The 20,557-nt window shown below is 42.2% G+C and overlaps 1 protein-coding gene across 1 annotated transcript in view; it reads left to right on the top strand.

Annotated features, from left to right (window-relative positions):
- The first annotated feature begins 10,140 nt into the window (after positions 1 to 10,140).
- The window catches only part of LOC148022598 (protein SHOU4-like), a 47,907-nt gene continuing 37,490 nt past the window's right edge, over positions 10,141 to 20,557 (top strand). The window contains exon 1 of the mRNA XM_087695555.1: positions 10,141 to 11,428. Within this exon, the coding sequence (XP_087551681.1) occupies positions 10,586 to 11,428 (843 nt within the window). The 5' untranslated portion in view covers positions 10,141 to 10,585. The remainder of the gene's footprint in view (positions 11,429 to 20,557) is intronic.

The following is a 20,557-nucleotide window of genomic DNA, read 5'->3' as shown; positions in this document are numbered from 1 at the left end:
TTGATTCATATTATAATCAGATGTTACATTTCCTAAAGTCAGAAGTTATACCTACACACCTTTCAGCCAATCAGAGAAGAAGGTTAGCATTGAAGAGTAGATCATTTCAGGTGATTTTGAACACATTGTATAGAAGGGGAGTTGATAATGTGGTGCGAAGGTGTGTTCCTGAATTTGAGCAACCAACAGTTTTGCATGAAGCCCATTCCAAACTATCAAGAGGTCATTTCTTAGGAGAGATAACGGGCATAAAAATATTACAAGTAGGTTGATGGTGACCTACTATGTTGCGAGATGCCCATCAATATGCTAAAGAGTGTTTGCAATGTCTCAAGGAAGGTCAACCCCTTAATAGGGATATGATGCAAGATCATCCTGTATTACCACTTGAGCCATTCTAGAAATAAGGGATTGATTTTGTTGCACCCATCAAGCCTACATTTAAAAGGACAGGTAATAGATATATTTTGGTTTGCACAAACTATGCTACAAAGTGGGTGGAAACTTAGGCATCAAAGGATAACAAAGTAGCTAGTGTGGCTAAGTTTTTATATTCTAACATTATGACCAGATTTGGTTGTCCTATTAAGCTAATTAGTGATCATGGAAAGCATTTTTTGAATCAAGTTACTAAAGAACTGACTATCAAGCATATGATTTTGCACAAGAAATCTACTCTGTATCATCCTCAAGCTAATGGTTAAGCTGAAAGTCCCAATAAGATTTTACTTCGCATCTTGAAGAAATTTGTTGAAGATAATAGGGAGTATTGGGATGTCAAACTTGATTCAGCTCTATGGGCATTTAGGACTACATATAAGGTTACAACAAGGCTTACACCTTTTAGGCTTGTGTATGGGTTGAAGCTATGGTGCCCATGGAGTATGTGGTACAGAGCCTGAGAATAGCAGTCACACATAGATTGGATCCTCAGGAATCAGTGTACCATAGATTAGGACAACTCCTGAAGTTAGAGGAAGATAGGGTTCTTAGTGTTGCCTACATTTCAGGGATTACCCAACAGTGGAGGCAAGCTTGGATGAATAGACATATAAAAAATAAAGTTTTTTAGGAAGGTGATTGGGTTGTGGTGTATAATTCGCAACTCAGTAATTTTTCGGGTAAACTAATACTTTGTTATGCATGCCCATTTGTGATCTTTAAGGATGTTGGGCAGGGCACATTTGCAACCTTGTTATGCAAAGGTTAATTTGATTTTACCATGGTTTGTTCACTTGATTGTGACATGCAATGATTATATGGAGTGGTCTAAGTTGTGTCATATTGATATGACAACTGGTACGACAAGGTTCAAACTTATAGAAGACTTGGACTTTAGTTTCGAGATGGAGAAGAAGAGTTCTTTTTTTGTTGCTTCTTCTTTTTCTCCATCTTCATCTATATGTCAACCTACATTGGCAGCCATGACACATACTCAGCGTACATCCATCGAAGCATTGTCCAGGAAGAAAAGAGCTCGTGTGGAGGATGATGATGACACCAAGTATGATCTGCATGAGGAGGAGCGCTCGAAGTAGCTAGAAGTGGCATCAACACCAAGGTCTTTACCTAAGGTACTTAGTTCGAGTGCTACATCTACACCTTTTGTAGATTCCACTTTAGCATTGCATATTGAGCATGCACCTACAAAGGCATGGCTGGAAAGAATCGGTTTGTATCAATTTTCATGTCTTCCTTGGCAATCATGGGCCACCAATATACATGCATCGGTACAATTGGATATCTTGAGACAATCTTAGGGTAAACGGGAGCGGTAAGCCATGTTTTTGCATTACCAATGAATGTAAACTTGACATTGTGGAGATGCTTTGATGACCAAATGCATGAAGCATTCAAAGATGTCACGGGTCCACGTAAGGTTTATGTTATGAAGCGTATTGATGCTGATCGCAGAATGCATCTTCAGTGGTTTATGGAGAAGTTCATGTTATTTATTAAGACAGATTCCATAGATCGAGAAACTTATGGTTTGATTTATTATGCTGAGAATGTGGGTATGCCGAATTGCGCTAGGATTTTGTATGACTGGTTAATGACAAAGATCAAAGTGCTAAAGACTAAAAAGGTTTTTCATAAATCTCGAATGGGTTGCTTCTTGGCAGCCTTATATGAGTATGCTTTTAAGCAATATCCTAGTTTGACTATGGAGGCTTTATTGACTTAGACACCTAATTCTATGTCTCGAGATGCAGGGCATGTTGATGAGGTGACAGAGGATACCAATAATCAAAAAGATAGTGATAATGTTGACCTTTTTGGTGGAGATGAAGAGAGATTAACTACTTACAAATATTTATTGCAAGCATGTTATCAGGAGTCGTATGCAACATAGGTTGCTATGAATTTTGTGAAAGATTATGGAAGTCAATGTATGATGGGAAGGTGGAGCATTTGGATGCAAAGGTTAAGGTGGATGGGTTAAACTCTGCACAAGTAATATGGGGAAAAAGAAGCAAAAGATTGGTAAGATCTAGCTCAGGGGTAAATCCAAGGTGGATGAGCAGCCACAACAGGTTTCAATGGATGCTCCTACTGCTATGAAGAAGGCTTTGCACAAAGACTTTGAATATGTACATGTAGCTGATACTCCTTTGGTTTCAGGTGAGTTGGATACTGATATTTCTCGAGTTGCTAGTGTGATTGATGTCATGAGTATGATGCAAAAGATCATGGTTTATTTGAAACAACATGAAAGAGATCATTCGGGTATTGTAGCATAGGTTTTGAGTTTGCAAGATCAATTGACTACTGAGAGGATGAGGGCTGAGTATTTGGCTCAGCAATTGAGGCAGAAAGCAGTAAATTATGATACTCTATTTGCTAAGCATCATGATCAAGTTTCAGCATTGTAGCATCAGATAGAGCATAACAAAATTTCGGTGAATGTCTTTAAAAGATGGACTGAAGAATTGAAGTCTCACTGCTTAGATATTATGCATAATTTAATGGATATGTATGCACAATTGCAGGTTGATTATAAACTGTTGATGGATAGGTTTGATCCTTTGAGCAACAGATTCTTCAAAAATTGGATGTGGATGTGGATGGGTGAGTAGTACTTAAATCTGAGTATGAAGAACTTCATGATGCTTTGCTTTTGGAATAAAAATAGTCATGGTAGAGGGTTGCTCAAACTTTGAACGCTTTGGTTTCTTTTCCATTTGCTATGTTTAAGGATGTGTTTAGGGTAGAGCAACCAGTTGATAGTAGTCATGGAAGTGAAGAGTTGTATAAGAAGATATTTATCCTTAAGGGAAAATGTCATGATTTGGAGATAAGATTGCATGCGACTATGGAAGCTAAGAGAAGTAGTGAGGATTATATTGCTACTTTGTTGCAAGAGAAACATTTTTATGCCGGTGATAGCAATGATATTGTGCAGGAGGTAGTGCATGAGGTGCATGATGAGTTCCGGGAGATAGGAGGAGTTGTACCTATTGGACATGATGGCCAATCTTCTGGAGTGCAAATGTCATCTTGCAGAGATATCATTGTTTATGTTCCTATTTCTTTCTAGTTGCTCATAGTTTCATGTTGTTCTTTCTTTTTTGGATCTTTGTACTTTGTTTATCTTTTTGATTGGCTTTAGAATTGCTTATGCAACTGCACCAAAGAGATTTGAGTATCCTAGAGGGGCTCTACTCACTGTTGCTCAGTGTGGCTTGTCAAGGGGTGCAAGGCCTCTTACAAGGTATAAGTATGTTCTTTATGTCATCCAATGTCTTACTTTATGCTTGTGGGTTCAAGTCATGCCTGTGCTAGTCATCCAACAAGCTGTGCCATGTGTTAGGGGCACAAATCCCTAGGACTTGAATTCCATTAGTGACCTTAGTTTCTTACTTTCATATATGGATATAGTGGTTTGAGATTAGCCTATGTAATTGTGTCTTTAAATGTCATAGGAAAGAATACCTATAGGCTAGGCGCTGATTCTGTTATGTAGGCATGGGTATTCTTGATGTCAGAGTCATATGGATTCTAATATATGGGAATGGACAATGCTATGCTTTTATGATTGTTGTGGCCTGTTTTGAATGTTTAAGTCATATTCTTCAAAAGTATGAATCTCTGTTTCTGTATTATGAGATCATAAAAGGTTTTCAATTATGAATGTTGAAGTGTGGACAGAGAAAATGTTTGTGTTTATGGTCTTTATTCTATGTATTCTTCATGTTCTTGTTGAGCATGCCTTAAACAATCTACTTGGAGAGAGAGGAGCTAAGCATGTCACCACATGTGCCATTCACTCATGTCATTAGTATGGTACATCTCATGTACTATGTTATGGATTCCATTGCATGTTTATTCATTGTTTGAGTTTTTATCTCTTACTTTCATGTTATTGATTATTCTTAGTATTTGAAACTATGATTATTCAACTTTCATTTTTCATTTCACACCCCTCTCCCTTCTTCCTTTATTCTTGCATACGTGGAGAGCTTGAGGCCATGGTGTTTGCTTTTTTTTTTGTGTGTGTGTGTGTGTGTGTGTGTGTGTGTGTGTGTGTGTGTGTGTGTGTGTGTGTGTGTGTGTGTGTGTGTGTGTGTGTGTGTGTGTGAGAGAGAGAGAGAGAGAGAGAGAGAGAGAGAGAGAGAGAGCTTAGAAGAAGCTTTCTTTCTTCTCTTTTTTCCTCTATTGGTCTTCTTCTTCCTTTTCTTTTCCTGTGGTGGGGATGTTCAAAATTTTGAGGAATGGAAGGCTATAGTGCACAAGGAAGCACAATGATTGCATTGTGAACCCCTCTTAATGGATCGAACTACAACAATAGGGAGGTAAGGTTCAATGAGTCTACTACAATGGGCTTTAAACTTTCTATAACTTTCTTCCATTGTTGGGATAGAGTGGAGAAAGAATGGTTAGTTTGGAACTTGAGTAGGAGTTGACTATCTGAGAGGTAGCTCCTACTAAAGAGAGTGGAAGCTCTTAAGAGAATAAGAGGTCCACCTAATCGTGTCAATGGGTTGAGCTCCTAGGAGCACCCAACAACCTTAAACATTAAGCTAAATGATTTTCATATGGTTGATTTTGAGCAAACCATTTGCATGATAATTTCAAGTAATTTGAGCTAGAGGGAAAACCAATAATTATGAGTCAAGGATGTTTAAATACAATAGTCATGATTGGAAAAGGAGAACACAAGGGAAAGCACAAACTAGGGTGACATGTACTAGTACTAGTGGGATCTAGAAAATTGTGGATGCACGACTTTCAAACATGCCAGTGGAGCAACTACTCCTTCACCTTACTCTCTTTGATGGAATGAAACCTTAAATAATATATGCTCTTGCATTACTAATGTAACTTGTAAATAGAAATCTTGTTGATGTGCCTTGAGTGGTCTCAAAAGTGTGGGAAAACTAGAGGACATGAGTCACAAGCCTCACTAAGGCAAACATGAGAGTCAATGAATGTTGGATTCATGCTACAAGTTGTGATGGTTGTGCATGAAGACCTCATGCAATTGAAAATAAATATTCATTACTGCACGTCTGCTTCATAGGAAATAAGGAAATTACTTAAACATAATATTCCTAACTTCCATTTTTTCATGTATCACATAATGTTTAGTAGCATACAACATATTATCCTATAGAAAGCAAGCAAGCTGCTCTTCCACACATTAGTGTTTAGGTATGAAAAACCATCATTAAAGTATATTTCTTCACAATGATACTAGATCCTTTTAATATTTGCTCTTTCCATTAGCTTATCTTTTAGTTTTTATATAGATAATTATGACCATTTAAACTTTACCCTATGGCATGTGCTTTAAAGAGAATAATCAAAATTTCATGCATATTTGTATGAGATAATTTATGCTTAAACAAGCACAAATGTGAGCTATAAGCATTTACTTATTTGATATGTTTGTAGACAATATCTCAAGCATTTACTTGTCTTAATCTCTCAAGTACCTACTTGTCCACCTAAAGCTCCTAGACATTTGAATTTTGTACAACATACTACATGATGTTGCCAACAAAGTTGATAAATAATGGACATGTTGCATGCCAACTAGAAGATATCAAGAAGACTAGAGACCAAGGGATGGTTGACATGAATAAAGGTGAGTACATAACATCTCTAAAGCTAAGGACACCAACAAATCTATAAGCTTTATATTTGGTGATAAGCTAATCCATTTAGAAATGTGCATGCAAAGATAGACTACTTTATTAACACGAATGAAATAGGTGAAACACTTTAAAAACATGTTGGTAAGAAATGTCTTGGATTGCGGATATTTATAATGGAGGATGGTTTTGACATTAAAGCCTAAGGACCACATAGAATGCTCCTTCTATGTTGTTGACAAAGTTGGGATGTTGCCACTGCATGTACGGGCTTTGTTTCAAACTCATGATGTGGTATTTGAGTGAGAAGCATGGATGACAAATGCTTATCTACTCAAACAATTCTAAAGCCATCCACATAGATCCGTTGTGGAATGTTTAGATGATCCATTGAGCGGGCACATCAAAGGGGATTGGAAGTTTGGGGACTTGGCAAATCAAAACCTTGGAATGCATGACCTAAATTATGAGAATATGATCTATGAGAATGTGGTGACATAAAGTGAAACCATTGTTGATTTATGTGGAAGAAAACTTTTTATGTGCCATCATTAGAAAGAGAAAAAGATAAAGACAAATAGAACCATGAAAGAATGTGTGAGCATTATCTTATGTCTCACAAAGATGTAATTGCACTCAATTCAAATTAGTTATGGGCTCTTATCCTCTTAACAATTTGCAAGGGTTAAGTATAAAGCTCCTCTCATGTATTTTATGACAATTTAATGCAATCTATTTACCTATATCAAAGTACTTTGTCTCACTCTTTTGTATAGTCCATTTTTTACAAAGCCATAGCTTGCCTTCTCATTTGAGGAATGACCTATGTGTACATGAGTATAGTCGTATGTGAAAGAGGGCAAAAGCATGCTTTGCCTTTTCAAATATGAGCTAATGAAATGTGCTCCATTGTTGAGATTGATCATAGTAGGAATTTTGATTACATACATTGTCATTCAAGTTATACTAAAAAGTTGAACATCAAGATTTATTGTAAGTATTGATGAACTTGATCATGTTAGGAACTTCATTTACATACATTGTCATAAAAGCTAAACATAAAAAATGATTGTATGCATTGATGAAGTTGAATGAAATTAGTAGAAATGGCCCAAAATCACGATGTGCTAAGAGGATGCTTACTTTGATTGCTTAGATCATCATGTGAATAGAAAATCAACAATGTAGAAGCCTTGTAAACATGTCCAAGTCTTGTAAACTAATGTGGTTTAAAATGGACACACATTTTGCTACTTACTTTACAAACACATTAGGTAAATCATCGACAAAATTATTAGTTCCCACTAGTACTAAATAAAAGAAACTTTTGGCAACAATGAACATCCACTTCAAGCTACTACATGAATACATCTTACAATAAAAGAGGACCCTTATTCTAAGCACACTGTCAAAAGACATGCATCATTACACCTAAATGAAAAATGCATGACATTTATCAAATTATATGTTCAATGGCCAACTATGTATATGTTGCAAGGATTCACTTCGATTCTATAAGAGATTCAAGCTAATACTCCATTAGATTGCAACTATAAGCACACATCTTCAAAGCAACATCTTAGATAGATTCCTTAGAGTGTGCATCTTTTAGATCCACATGTCAATGCTAGGAAATGTGTAATTAAATACTCTATTGTTCCATTCTTACATCTATAAATGACCCCCCTTTAATATTCACACATATTAAAATTTGAGTCACCCCTTAGTCAACAAAATAAACGAGTGTCATGCCTCTTTGAAAATCCCCTCATCCACATATATGTGATACGTTTCTCATTTGAAGACCAAAGAGAGAGAGAGAGAGAGAGAGAGAGAGAGAGAGAGAGAGAGAGAGAGAGAGAGAGAGAGAGAGAGAGAGAGAGAGAGAGAGAGAGAGAGAGAGAGAGAGAGAGAGAGTTTCTAACAACTTGATTTCTTAATTAAGAAAAGGCCAAGTTTCGAACAAACCTAATTTCTTAATTACATCAAAGTTTCCAAGTGGCACAAAACGAATATTAAAATTTTTAAAAGTACGCTCAATGGAGGTTCATAAGTAGCAACCAAGATGTTGATGGAGCATGGAGGGATTATGCCAAACAAAAGATTCTGATTTTGCAAATCATGGCCACACTTATGGGCTTTTTTTGGAGTGTAGGTATTGTACCCACAATTTATGACTATTCCCAATTTCCACAATTTATGGCCTCCAAGGACAAGGGTAGTTTACACTCCATGATTTCTTGTCAATCTCAATATTGTTGATCAAAGTCCAATGCTATGCTAGTTAGTAGGGTAGCATTTTTCAACTTTCTTAAGTAAACATCATTGAAAAGAAAACAATGACATCAAATACATGCATAACAAATTATGTTAGCTTGCAAGGGTGTAGTGGTTCCCACCATGGCTTTGGATTGCTTAAGTTCTCTAGATGTTCAAAGCATCTTATGGGTTTCCAAGTAAGGAGGATGTTGATGTCTTCCATAAAAATGCCTCTTCCTCATTATTATTCAATGTCTTAATCATAAAGGGCCACCTAAAAAGATTGCATGGTGTAGTGTTATGTGCTTATATGTTATGCCTTTTACTTTGGTGGCATGTAAAATTCCCAAAGTTTGGCATGAAGGTGTGTAAGAACTTCAAGATATAGACATAGAGATAAATAAATAAAATATTATATGTTTATATGAATGCCAATACACATTGCATTATACACACATATATAAGTACAAATATTGACTTAGAGGAGAATGAGGCTATAACTAAAATCATATAATTGTGGTTTTGAAACTCTATATTAAAGTTGTTCATGGTCAACCCCATGATAGATAGTCACATGCCTATAGAGAGGATAACACACAATTTGTAAGACAAGAGTAGTGCCATAAGTGTTTGTTACAACAATATTTGTGAGAAAGAAATAAAACGGTACCAAATCTTGATAATTTTATGGTTACTATCAATAATAATCTTGATTGTCAACGTATCTACTTTATCATGACAAATAAGGGCATCGTAGTGTAGGGTACTTGCACTCTCAAGGAAGATGCTAACAGCTTAGTTTTCATGATATTGTGGAAAGATATGGAACCAATACTATGACATGTGGAAGTAAGTACCATTGGAGAAGAGTTGAGGCTAGGTGCTTTGCAAGCTTAAGATATCCATTACTACATAGATTTTCCCACTACTTTTCATGCTTACAATCGCTCTTAGCTCGAGGTTTGTCCCAAATCTCCTTACATTGGTTTTTCACTCTTTGTACAATTAAAACCCTCAAATGATTCTCCTCCTTGGTAGGGCCATAGAGGAGAATGCAATCAAGCTTTGTTGTTCATTTGGCTTGGGACCTATGTTTATAGCATGTAGGGATGATACTAGCATGGCTTGGGCCTCACTCTGTTACTTGGTATGTGGAGGGTCCCCCAAATGAGCCAGGGAATGGGCTAGTAGTGCACAAGAGAATTACCTTTGTAATTTTGCTCTTCGTAGAGCTTGGTAAGTACATTGAGTAACACTCACGTATGCACAAGAAGGATGGAACGAGGAATTTTGATATCCAATACCTCACAGGTTATGCACATGAGATAACCAATTGCCTACTTGATTAGTTAGATAATTCTTATGTGGCTTCAAATGAATCTTTTAAAGCACACATGGTTGCTTGTTATCAATGCCTGTAATGGAAAGTCTGATAGATGCGTTTAATCAATATTTGCATGAGATGTTGATTGATGAACTTTGTTAAAGGCATCACATCCTAGTGAGATTAGGCTATCTACAACATCAATCCCAAATGGTTGATAGGCTATTTCATTCTGCTAACTAATGAGCTAATTTTCATTGTTCTAGATTGTCACAGGCATCGATGAAAAAGGGTTGGCACATCAACAAACTAGTGAAAAGAGATAGCCATGTGCGTGGTTTAGACTCGATCACTCGTTATGCGCGTGCGTGCACACACAACAAACAAGGGCAACATTCTTGCCTTTGAGTAAGAAGTTAGAACTTGGAATAGAGAGAGAGAGAGAGAGAGAGAGAGAGAGAGAGACCTTTTGCTGCCCAAACCTTTTAGGGCTTGGTGTAAAGGCGATTAGCAGGCAGTAGGAAAAAAGAAAGGCTGTGGCTATGGCGTCGATGCTCAGCAGGGACAAGAAAAGATGAAGAAGAGGAAGATGATAATGATGACGCAAGCCCCGACAGCAATGGCGGAAAGGGACAGAGCTCGCGTAGGCTCAGCAGGACGGCCCGGACCATCGGCAAGAAAGCGGACCATCAGGCTCTGAGTCCTTTCCGCACGTGGAGTGGCGTCGCTTCAGGTTCAATGCCATCTGCTCAAATGCCATTGCGCCACAGGGAGTGTATCGCGGGGATCCTGCTTTTCTCCATATCCATTTGCACAATGCAGGTCTGATATATGCACGCAGATATAGTGGATCTGTTGTCAACATAACAGAGCACGCATCCTGTAGAACCCTAACCTAGCCGCAGAGATGAGCAGCAACAGAGTTCTCTCCCATCAGCTCAGCAATGGCCTCTACGTTTCTGGGGCCCCCGACCAGTACAAGGAGAGACAGCCCACCATGACGTCCACCGCGATGCCTTACACCGGTGGTGATATTAAGAAGTCAGGGGAGCTCGGTAAGATGTTTGATATCAGTGTCGAGGCTCCCAAGGCGAAAAAGTCGGGCCCCATCCATGGTGGCGCGGCAAGAGCAGGCTCTTTCAGAGCCGCGTCTTCCAACTCAGGGCCCCTATCGGGCAACAATCCTCCGCAGGGCTCAACTTCTGGGCCTACAGGTCGCCAGGGGTCAAATTCAGGGCCCCTGTCTCGAAATGTTGACCCTGCAAAAGCGAATCTGAAGACTTCGGGTCCCCTCTCTCGCCAGAATTCGGGGCCGCTAGCTCCCAATCTCCCTGCCACAGGCCTTATCACATCAGGTCCTGTCTCATCAGGTCCGCTATCTTCATCAGGAACTTCCAGGAAGTATTCAGGGCCCATTGATGGAGGCATACCAATCAGGGTTGCAAGCAATCCAGCTGTGAGCAAACTGACCATTGATCAGAGCTACTCTTTTACCCGGAACTTCCCTCGTGTTATTCTCTGGACTGTTGTGCCTCTCTTCGTCATTGGTTTTGTTGCTGGTGGCTTCATACTGGGAGCCGTTCAGAATGCAGTACTGCTGATTGTGGTAGCTTGCCTTTTTGGTGCTGTGGTGATGCTGCTGACTTGGAACACTTGTGTTGGTAAAGGTGCTGTTACAGGTTTCGTCACCAACTATCCTGATTTTGGGTTGGACCAGGCTAAAGATGGCCAATATGTGAAAATCACTGGTGTAAGTCCTTTTCAGTGAGTAATTTGGTAGTTCATTTTCATTTGGATATTCGGAGAGCTTTGGCTGATGCACTTGTCTACATGCATCTCAATGTGGATCTCTTGATTGTCATCCATTAAACATGAATCAGAAGCATTCTGACGTTTTGTGTGATTGCTCATGTTTTCAATGATGTCTGCTGTGCACTGGCTTAGCATGAGAACATTTGGGAGGCTCCTTTTGACTCTGTAAGAAAGTCCAATGGACTAAAATATTCATCCGTTCTTTTTAGAGTAAGCTGCACTATACAGGGGTTTCAGGGTCAGGCACAGGAAGCATTTGCTCTTTGAATTGCTTTGTTGATTTACCACCGAACAAAAGTGTATTTATGCACTTTGTAATGATCCTTACTTTTTCCGTTCATCAGTTTTAACAACAAATAAGCAGCTGCCCAGTGCTGGCATCATAGTCGCAAGGGGCAGCCTGGGTAAGTGCCATCCATGACCCAAAAAGTTTTGTTTTGCTGTTGTTTTTTTGTTTTTGTTTTTGGGGTATTTTTGTTTTGGTGGGGGGGGGGGGGGGGTGTGGGGCTGTGGGTGCATGCACATCCAAGACAGCATTTGCCCCTATCTTGGTCTTTTGCAGCTGCCCCCCTTCTTCCACATTCCTTGGCCTATCCCCTATCCCCTTGAGGCTTGTGAGCTAGCAATGAATGTCGAAACATGCATCATACAAGTCTCAATAAAATGCTTCGCGTAGCTAGTAATACTAGGCGTGGCCCAGACTCACTCATGAGTTGACAATACTGCTAGCACTCTCTCTCAGATCATGGATGATTTGATATAATACAATGATACAATAAAAATGACTCATCATAGTCCATACAACATAGAATCACTAGAGTAGAACCATGGATACCCAAGTAGTGGATGATCAAGCCACCACCAAGGTGCCTTGGAGAGAACTTGATGTTGATGTTGATCATATTGACTCTCGAAAATAGAGAAGAACCATAGCATGTCTTTGTGTTTCTTATCAATGTCTTGCGGTAGCATGCAAGTCCATTTTGTCAATAATGCATTTTAACATATGTGACCATGAATTTACCACCTTTGGCCAAGGTTGCCAAAGCGTCCCCTCGTGAGCTTAAGACTAGGAGCCAATCCTGCTTGCTGTCAAATAACCATCTCATCATGAATTTGGATGTCAATCCCAACTCCAAGGTTTGAACTTGCCAAAGTTCGTGATGCGTCAGGGACGTCCCTCTTTGGAACTTGTACACTTACATACATTTTTAGATGAGGCTCAGTTGCCCCATCACACCACCCTCTCACACTCCCCCTCTGGCATTGGAGAGTTGTGAGGGATGGTCGTATCAACTGTGCTAGAAAGCATCAAAGGAAGGGGCTATTAAGCCTTTCCCTTGATTAGAAGAAGCAAATTCCTTCTGTGCCTTGGACTTCTCCTTGGCCGGTGGATAGGAGTCCGAGTCGGAAGAAGAGGATGACTCATCGAAGGAGACCGCATTCCGCTTCTTTTGCTTCTCTTTCTTCTGCGAGGCTACTAACTCATTTTAGTTCTTCTACAAGCGTCCTCCCTACTGCAGTGGTAGCATTGGGTCTTCGACTTTTTCTTGTTGCCCTCTCTGAAATTGCAAGACTCACCAGAACTTCCATAATGAGATAGAAGCCTCCCCTGTAAACGGAAAGATGCCTCATGCTCAAGCAACATTGAGGACATGTGTGAAGCTTATAGGTGTAGATGATATTTGCGATTGCAAAGCATTCAATACTCAATTAGACTCCGAGGGGGCCTTGTAGAGTACCGGTCCTAGAGATGTGACTCTAGAAGGGTAGATTGCATGTGTCGAAGTTGGTCCTGTACCTATGTAACATGGAGCAAAAACGATTGAATAGTGTCCTTAGGTTTGAACTTTATTGTTGAAGCAATCCATAAAGGGCCACTCCATGCATGGTGGAAGGTGCCTCATACAACATTTGCAGCTTCGACCATACTTTTGGAGATATCCTAGAGGACCATACTTTTGGAGATATCCTGGATGAGGTAACCACTGGTAGAACTTCTTTAGAAATACATCAAAGAAGAGCAGTATAGGCACGTGCATCATCCTGTCAGAGTGCAGCGGTGCGGAAGCGTAGGACTGAGAGAGAGAGAACGCAGAGAGAGAAGAGAGAGAAAGAGATAGTGGACGATGAAGATCTGCTGTATAAAGAGTGCTGAATACAAAGATATGTAGATATATACACGGGCACAGTGCGCTGGACTGCGTGTCTCCACCTTGACGATGCAACCTGCTGTTCACCTTGAAGTCCGTTGCAGTCTGCACTGTCTGCTGTCTGAAATCTGCGAACAGAGACGGAATCTGCGCGTGTCACTGGTCTGTAATCTGCGAGCAGAGAAGTGTACGAGACTGCTGGGGATGTCGGCTATTTATAGCCAGAATCTGCTAGAAAATAGGGCGCCAGAAATACCCTGTCGGCTGCATTAAATGCAGCCGACTGACTGTACAGGTCGGACTGCCACGTGGCAGTCCGACTGCACACCTGTCCGACAAATCGGCAAGATTGTCCTCCGTCTTGCAATACTCCACAGTGATGGTCTCATCCAGAAGCTTTTCTCGGATGAAGTGGTACTGGATCTCAATGTGCTTCGTCCAGGCATGAAAAACAGGGTTCTTTGCCAAGGCAATGCAACTCTCATTGTCACATCGCAGCAATGTAGGACGAGTCTGGGGGAACCCAAGCTCCTCCAATAATCGCCGAAGCCACACAACCTCGCATTTGGTAAAAGACGCGGCCCGATACTCCGCCTCAGTAGGACGAAAGGGCTACTGTGGGCTGCTTCTTGCTACTCCATGAAATAACACCTGCACCCAAAGTAAAATAGTAACTTGTAGTAGACCGCCTGTGGTCCACATCACTGGCCCAATCAGAGTCGCTCCAACCTGCAAGTACAAGATCTGACCCATCTGTCCCTGCGGGGTAATGAATCCCTAAATCAGACGTCCCCCTCAGATACCAAAGTATCTGAGCAGCCTGCCAATGCACCGTCTTAGGTTCACTCATGAACCCTGCCAAGAGCCCAACAGCAAAACATAGATCAACCGTGGTGGTGAGAAGCCAAATCAAGGAACCAATCAACTGTCGATAGCGGGACGCATCCGCCAAAGGAGAAGCTGAATGGGAAGTGGCCTTCCAATTCGGATCCATAGGAGTAGATAGGGCTCGACAATCCTCCATCTCAAAAGACACCAAGAGCTCCTGTCCATATCTCTGTTGAGAGATAAAGATCCCCCTCTGAGACTGATAAATCTCATGGCCCAAAAAGAAATGGAGTAGACCCAAGTCCGTCATCTCGAATGTCCGATGTAAAGCTGACTTCGTCTCTTGGACCTGTTGTGCATCATCACCTGTGACAATCAAATCGTCAACATATAAGACAAACAACACACAACCATCCTCGGAAGTGTGAACATACAGCTGCGGATCGGCCTTGGACCGCCGATATCCCAACTGAACCTGGAGGAACGAATCAATCTTCTCGTTCCATGCACGCGGAGCCTGCTTGAGGCCATACAAGGCCTTCTTCAACCTGTAGACTTTCCCATCTGAAGAACCAAAGCCAGGAGGTTGCTCAACATAGATCTCCTCCTTCAAATCACCATTAAGGAAGGCCGACTTCACATCCAATTGATAAACAGGCCATCTCCTATGGCCAGCCAAAGCAAGAACAGCTCTAATGGTCGCCATACGAGCTGTGGGGGCAAAAGTATCATGACAGTCAATACGTGGGCGCTGTGCAAAACCTTTAGCAACAAGGCGAGCCTTGTGCTTATCCAAAGTACCATCGCTGAGGTATTTGGTCTTGAAGACCCACTTGACTCCAATCACCTTCTTCTTCGGGGGGCGAGGCACGCGTGACCAAGTGCCATTCCTCTCAATAGCCTTCAACTCAGCTTCCATAGCTTTCTTCCATGGTGCGGACTGTAAGGCCTCCTTCACGGAGGTGGGCTCTCGATCCTGCATAACATGGGTCATCAAACAATAGTTGGAGCAAACAAGCTTCGTAGAGGAGTCCGGCGGAACAGTAGACTCTGTGTCAGAAACAGAATCATAATCAAAAGGCACGGGCTCTAGTGGAACGGTAGAAGGAGCCCAACTCTCCCCTGGATCTCCAAGAACGGGATGCTCCTCACCCGTTGAAGTAGCCAGAACCTCCACAAACCGCACATCACGGCTAGTGTACACATCCCGCTTGACGGGATCATACAGTCGGTAGCCCTGGGACTGGGAGCTGTAGCCAACAAATACCTGTTTTCGGGAAGCTGCTTCAAATTTATCACGGTGAGCCTTGGGGATGTGAACATAGGCATCACACCCAAAGACCCGAAAGTAAGAAACATCTGGCTTCGTCCCAAAATAAGCCTCAAATGGGGTCATCCCGTCCACGGCCGAAGTAGGGGATCGATTAAGGATGTGAACTGCGGTAGCCACAGCCTCGGCCCACAGAACCTGAGGGGTCTGTTGGTGCTCCATCATGGTGCGCGCCTTCTCGATCACACTGCGGTTCTTCCGTTCAAGAATACCATTTTCTTGAGGAGTGTTGGTATTGGCAAACTCCTGGTGAATTCCTCTATCTGCACAAAATCGAGCAAACTCATTAGAAACAAATTCACCTCCCTTGTCGGATCGTAAGGTCATCAACTTTCGGCCCGATCGATTCTCCTCAAAGAGAAGCCAATCCTTGAAGTGCGAGAAAGCTTCTGACTTTAGTGCCAAAAAATAGGCCAATGTCATCCTGCTGTAGTCATCCACGATCAGCATGAAGTACGAGCTCCCACGCAAGGACTCATTCCTCACAGGGCCACATAGATCCGTAGATACTAGCTCCATCGGTGAAGTAGACCGCCGCGAAGCTGTGTGGGGAATGGCATCCCTATGCTGCTTCCCCCGAATGCAGGAGACACATGGCTGCTGGCTCACCACTATATCCGGCAACCCTCGAACAAGCTGTCCACGTGACGCCCTGCGAAGATAGTCATAGTTCAGGTGACCAAACCGAGCATGCCATAATTCTGACTGTGACTGAGAGGTAAGAAGAAGAGTAGAGAGGGCGGTGGAAGACTCCAGTTTGTAAATGCCGTTCTCCTCATATCCGGATGACAGAACCTTCCTCGATCCCCGATCAAGGACTCGCACCGTAGTACTGTCAAACTCCACCAAAAGGCCAAGGGAGCAAATCTTATGAACTGAAAGGAGATGGTACCCTAATCCTGGTACATGCAAAACCTCTGAGGTATGGGTACCATCTCATCCATCCGGAATAAGCTGCATCTTACCCCGACCTGCAATAGAAACTGAAGAGCTGTCTCCAATGAGAATCTGCCCACGCGAGGGTCGCAGCTGGGCAACACCATCTGATGAAGGAGTCATGTGCTGTGAGGCACCACTATCAACAATCCACTCTCGAGCCTGGGGAGCCGTCATCGCAGCATCAGAAGCATTCGGTGAAGCGTCCTCAATGACAGCTAGATGAAGAAATGCAGCTGATGAGGGTGCAGCCACCGCTCCAGAATCCTTGGTGTCCTCCTTCTTGGTGTCCTTCGTGTCTTTGTCAGGGCAATCCTTCTTCCAATGGCCAGTCTTTCCACAAATATGGCATGTGGAATCTTTGTCCTTGTCCTTCTCCTTGTCCTTCTTGGACTTGTTATCCCCCTTCTTCTTCTTTTGGTCCTTTCCCTTCTTCTGAGAGGCTTGACCTGTCAACGCCTCCGGCTTGGAAGCATTCTGTCCCTTTAACTGTTCCTCTTGGTCCAAGACCATAGGAACCAACTCTTCCCACCGAAGAGTAGACTCTCGCCCCGAAGCAATAAGGGTAGAGTAAAATGTACCGAATCGTGGCAGCAACTGGGACAATAGTGTGATCGCCATGTCTTTGGAGGAAATCGGCTTCCCCGCATTCTGAACCTGCATCTGAAGCTGCCTTAGCTTGTTAATGTGCTCTCGCAGCGAAGAAGACTTATTTACGGACAAGGTCCGCATCTGTACCTCCAAAGAAACCCTCTTCATTAGGGTCATCCGATTGTACATTTGATCAAGCTCCAGCCATATCTCCCAAGCCACCGTCAAGTGCTCGATGTGAGCGATCACGGCTGTAGTGCATGATAGAAAGAGAAAGGATCGAATCCTGGCATTCAGTTTGTCCCAATGAGACTGGGCCTTGGCCAACTCCGCACGAGCATCAGAAGAGAGTTTGGACTCACCTCTTACTGAGGGCCGGTCATTCTCCTCCTGTACCAACTCCGCCAAATCATGGGACTCAAGGATGGCCAACATCATGACGCGCCAAATGCGGTAGTTGTCACCGTCGAGCTTCTGATCAGTAGGAAGAGCCGGTAAGACAGGCACCTTGCGGTCCATAATCGCATGGAACTCCAAGTCCATCTCTGTAGACATCTTCACCTGCAATGCCTTCACAAACGCAAAAGCAGCCCCCTCTGACTGGGAAAACTCAGCCTGCTAAGGCTCTTCCGCGTCCTGAACCTTCTTCACCCGCCGGAGGCGATGAAAAAGCAAAACCTGCACTTGTACGCTAGAAACTCAAACTTCCTCCGCGTCAAACAGCAATAAACAGCAGCAAATCCACCACCTGTACTCCTTTCCTGTGCGCCCACACTCGTTTCAGCCTTGTTCCAAGGCGCAGCCCTCCTGTCTGCCCTTAAACGCAAAAAACGCAAATTTATGTCGCGATGGAAACTCCTCTTCAGGTTGATTCTGTGCTCAGTCAGCCCTCAAACACTGCTCTGATACCATGTCAGAGTGCAGCAGTGCGGAAGCGTAGGACTGAGAGAGAGAGAACGCAGAGAGAGAAGAGAGAGAGAGAGACAGTGGACGATGAAGATCTGCTGTATAAAGAGTGCTGAATACAAAGATATGCAGATATATACACGGGCGCAGTGCGCTGGACTGTGTGTCTCCACCTCGACGATGCAACCTGCTGTTCACTTCGAAGTCTGCTGCAGTCTGCACTGTCTGCTGTCTGAAATCTGCGAATAGAGACGGAATCTGCGCGTCACCAGTCTGTAATGTGCGAGCAGAGAAGTGTACGAGACTGCTGGGGATGTCGGCTATTTATAGCCAGAATCTGCCAGAAAATAGGGCGCCAGAAATACCCTGTCGGCTGCATTAAATGCAGCCGACTGACTGTACAGGTCGGACTGCCACGTGGCAGTCTAACTGCACACCTGTCTGATTGCACTCTGCCTCCTGCCTGGCTGTGATCTCTAACACATCCGTATCCAATGTAAGTATAGCTTCCTCATGGTTGTCCTCATCAAAATCTCCAGGATTCAGAAAAGGATGCTGAGGATGTGGAATAGCTCCACAAACAATGTACCATAACCGCTTTTGCACAAACTAGGCTTTCATGGTAGCACTCCATGTTAGATAGCGAGGTCCATGTAACTTATCATCAATAGAAGTGTATAGAGGAGCCATATGGAGAGGATAAGAAGAGAATAGAGTGGATTGATGGTATGGAAGGATTTAATGCTAGTCGGCCAGCAGTAAATGCCCAAATATGTATCATATAGGCCACAATAAAATGCCTAAAATAGGTAGTAATACTAGACATGGCCTAGACTCACTTGTGAGCTGACAATATTGCTAACATTTAGAGATTTTCCACTCTATCAAAAGTGATTGTGCATTTTACTCAACTCTTGACCCGTGGTATGAGACCATTCTCTCTCGCAAAGAAAATCAGATTTCTTTCTCATCTTGGCTTTCTCTCACCTTCTCCAATCCATTCTTAGGAGATCTCAGCATTTCTCAGCCAAATTTGGTGGATGGCAGAGAGATCTTTGTTGTAAACTCTAAATTTTTGCAAAAATTTGGGTTCAGCGGCCATCTTGGGACTCACGCGAATAGAAGGCATTGTACGCTAAAATCAGCACCTGAAATTCGTGGAATTGATAGGGATTTCAAATGCTAGGACATCCATTGTGAATTGGGGCAACATTTGGCCAATTGGCGGTTCCATTTGTGCAATTCTTGGGTGAAAATCAAGAGGCAATTGGCCCAAATTGCTTGTTGATTGTATGTACAAGGGGCTTTTGGATTAGCAAAGGAGATTGTAGAATCTCAACTTGTACTCAACCCATTAGCAATTAAAGTTAAAGAAATATCGAAAGGGAGTTCTTGTTTTGGGGTCAACTAGGTGTCTATTGTCCAAGATTATCAAGATAAATTGTGCATTTTAATTTATATTTATTTGCTGATTGCTCTAAAATATGGTCGCCCAAGCTGTAGTTCAGTTGCAGTAGTTAGAAGCAGGTTAGATCAACAGTAGAAAATCGAAAAGTCAGACTTGAAACAATAGAAAATAGCAGAAAAAACCTTGATCCAAAATCTGAAACAATGTCAGAACTTGAAATCTGATACCATGTCAGAAGTGGACGCAACGATGGAAGCATGGGAAACTGCTGTAATAGATTGTTGAACACAAAAGAGAGAGAAGAGAAACATTGCAAGAGAACTCAGAAGAAAAGAGAAAATACGGTATTTGGAAAGGGAACACAGCCAAAACACTGTCAGAAGTGGAGCAGCGGTGGAAGCATAAGCATGTGCTGAAATAAACTACTGAAACACAAGACAAAAAGAGAAAAGAAAAGAACACGATACAGATGAGAACTTAGATGTATGCACGGGAAATGGAATCCATATATTTGAACACGAGACAGTCGCATACAATAGTGAGTCACTGGCTGCGTGGGCACTGGCACTGGCTCCTCTCTCCACAGAGTCTGCAGATGGTGAAAATGAAGTGACTGACTGAGGAGGAGCCACTGAGTATAAATAGGCTGAAAAAGTGGGGAGCAATAATGCTGGTCGGACAGCATTTAATGTTGGCCGACTGGTGCATAAAATGCCCCAATGACATAAAATGCCATACCAGAAAAATACCTAAAATACCTAATAAAAATGCCCAGCCCAGATCAAGCTCAGACTCACACATGAGCTGACAAATACTCTGCTAACACCCTCTCTCAGATCATGAGTGATCTGATACAATACAATAGTACAATGAAAAGGGATCAGAAACTATATAACATAGAGCCACCAAGTAGAA

Source organism: Lygodium microphyllum, chromosome 16, assembly GCF_053477565.2.
Source record: "Lygodium microphyllum isolate KBCC chromosome 16, Lygodium_microphyllum_v1.1.10, whole genome shotgun sequence".
NCBI lineage: Eukaryota > Viridiplantae > Streptophyta > Polypodiopsida > Schizaeales > Lygodiaceae > Lygodium > Lygodium microphyllum.
Note: the sequence above shows the minus strand (reverse complement) of the source record. Positions and strands in the feature narration are given on the sequence as shown.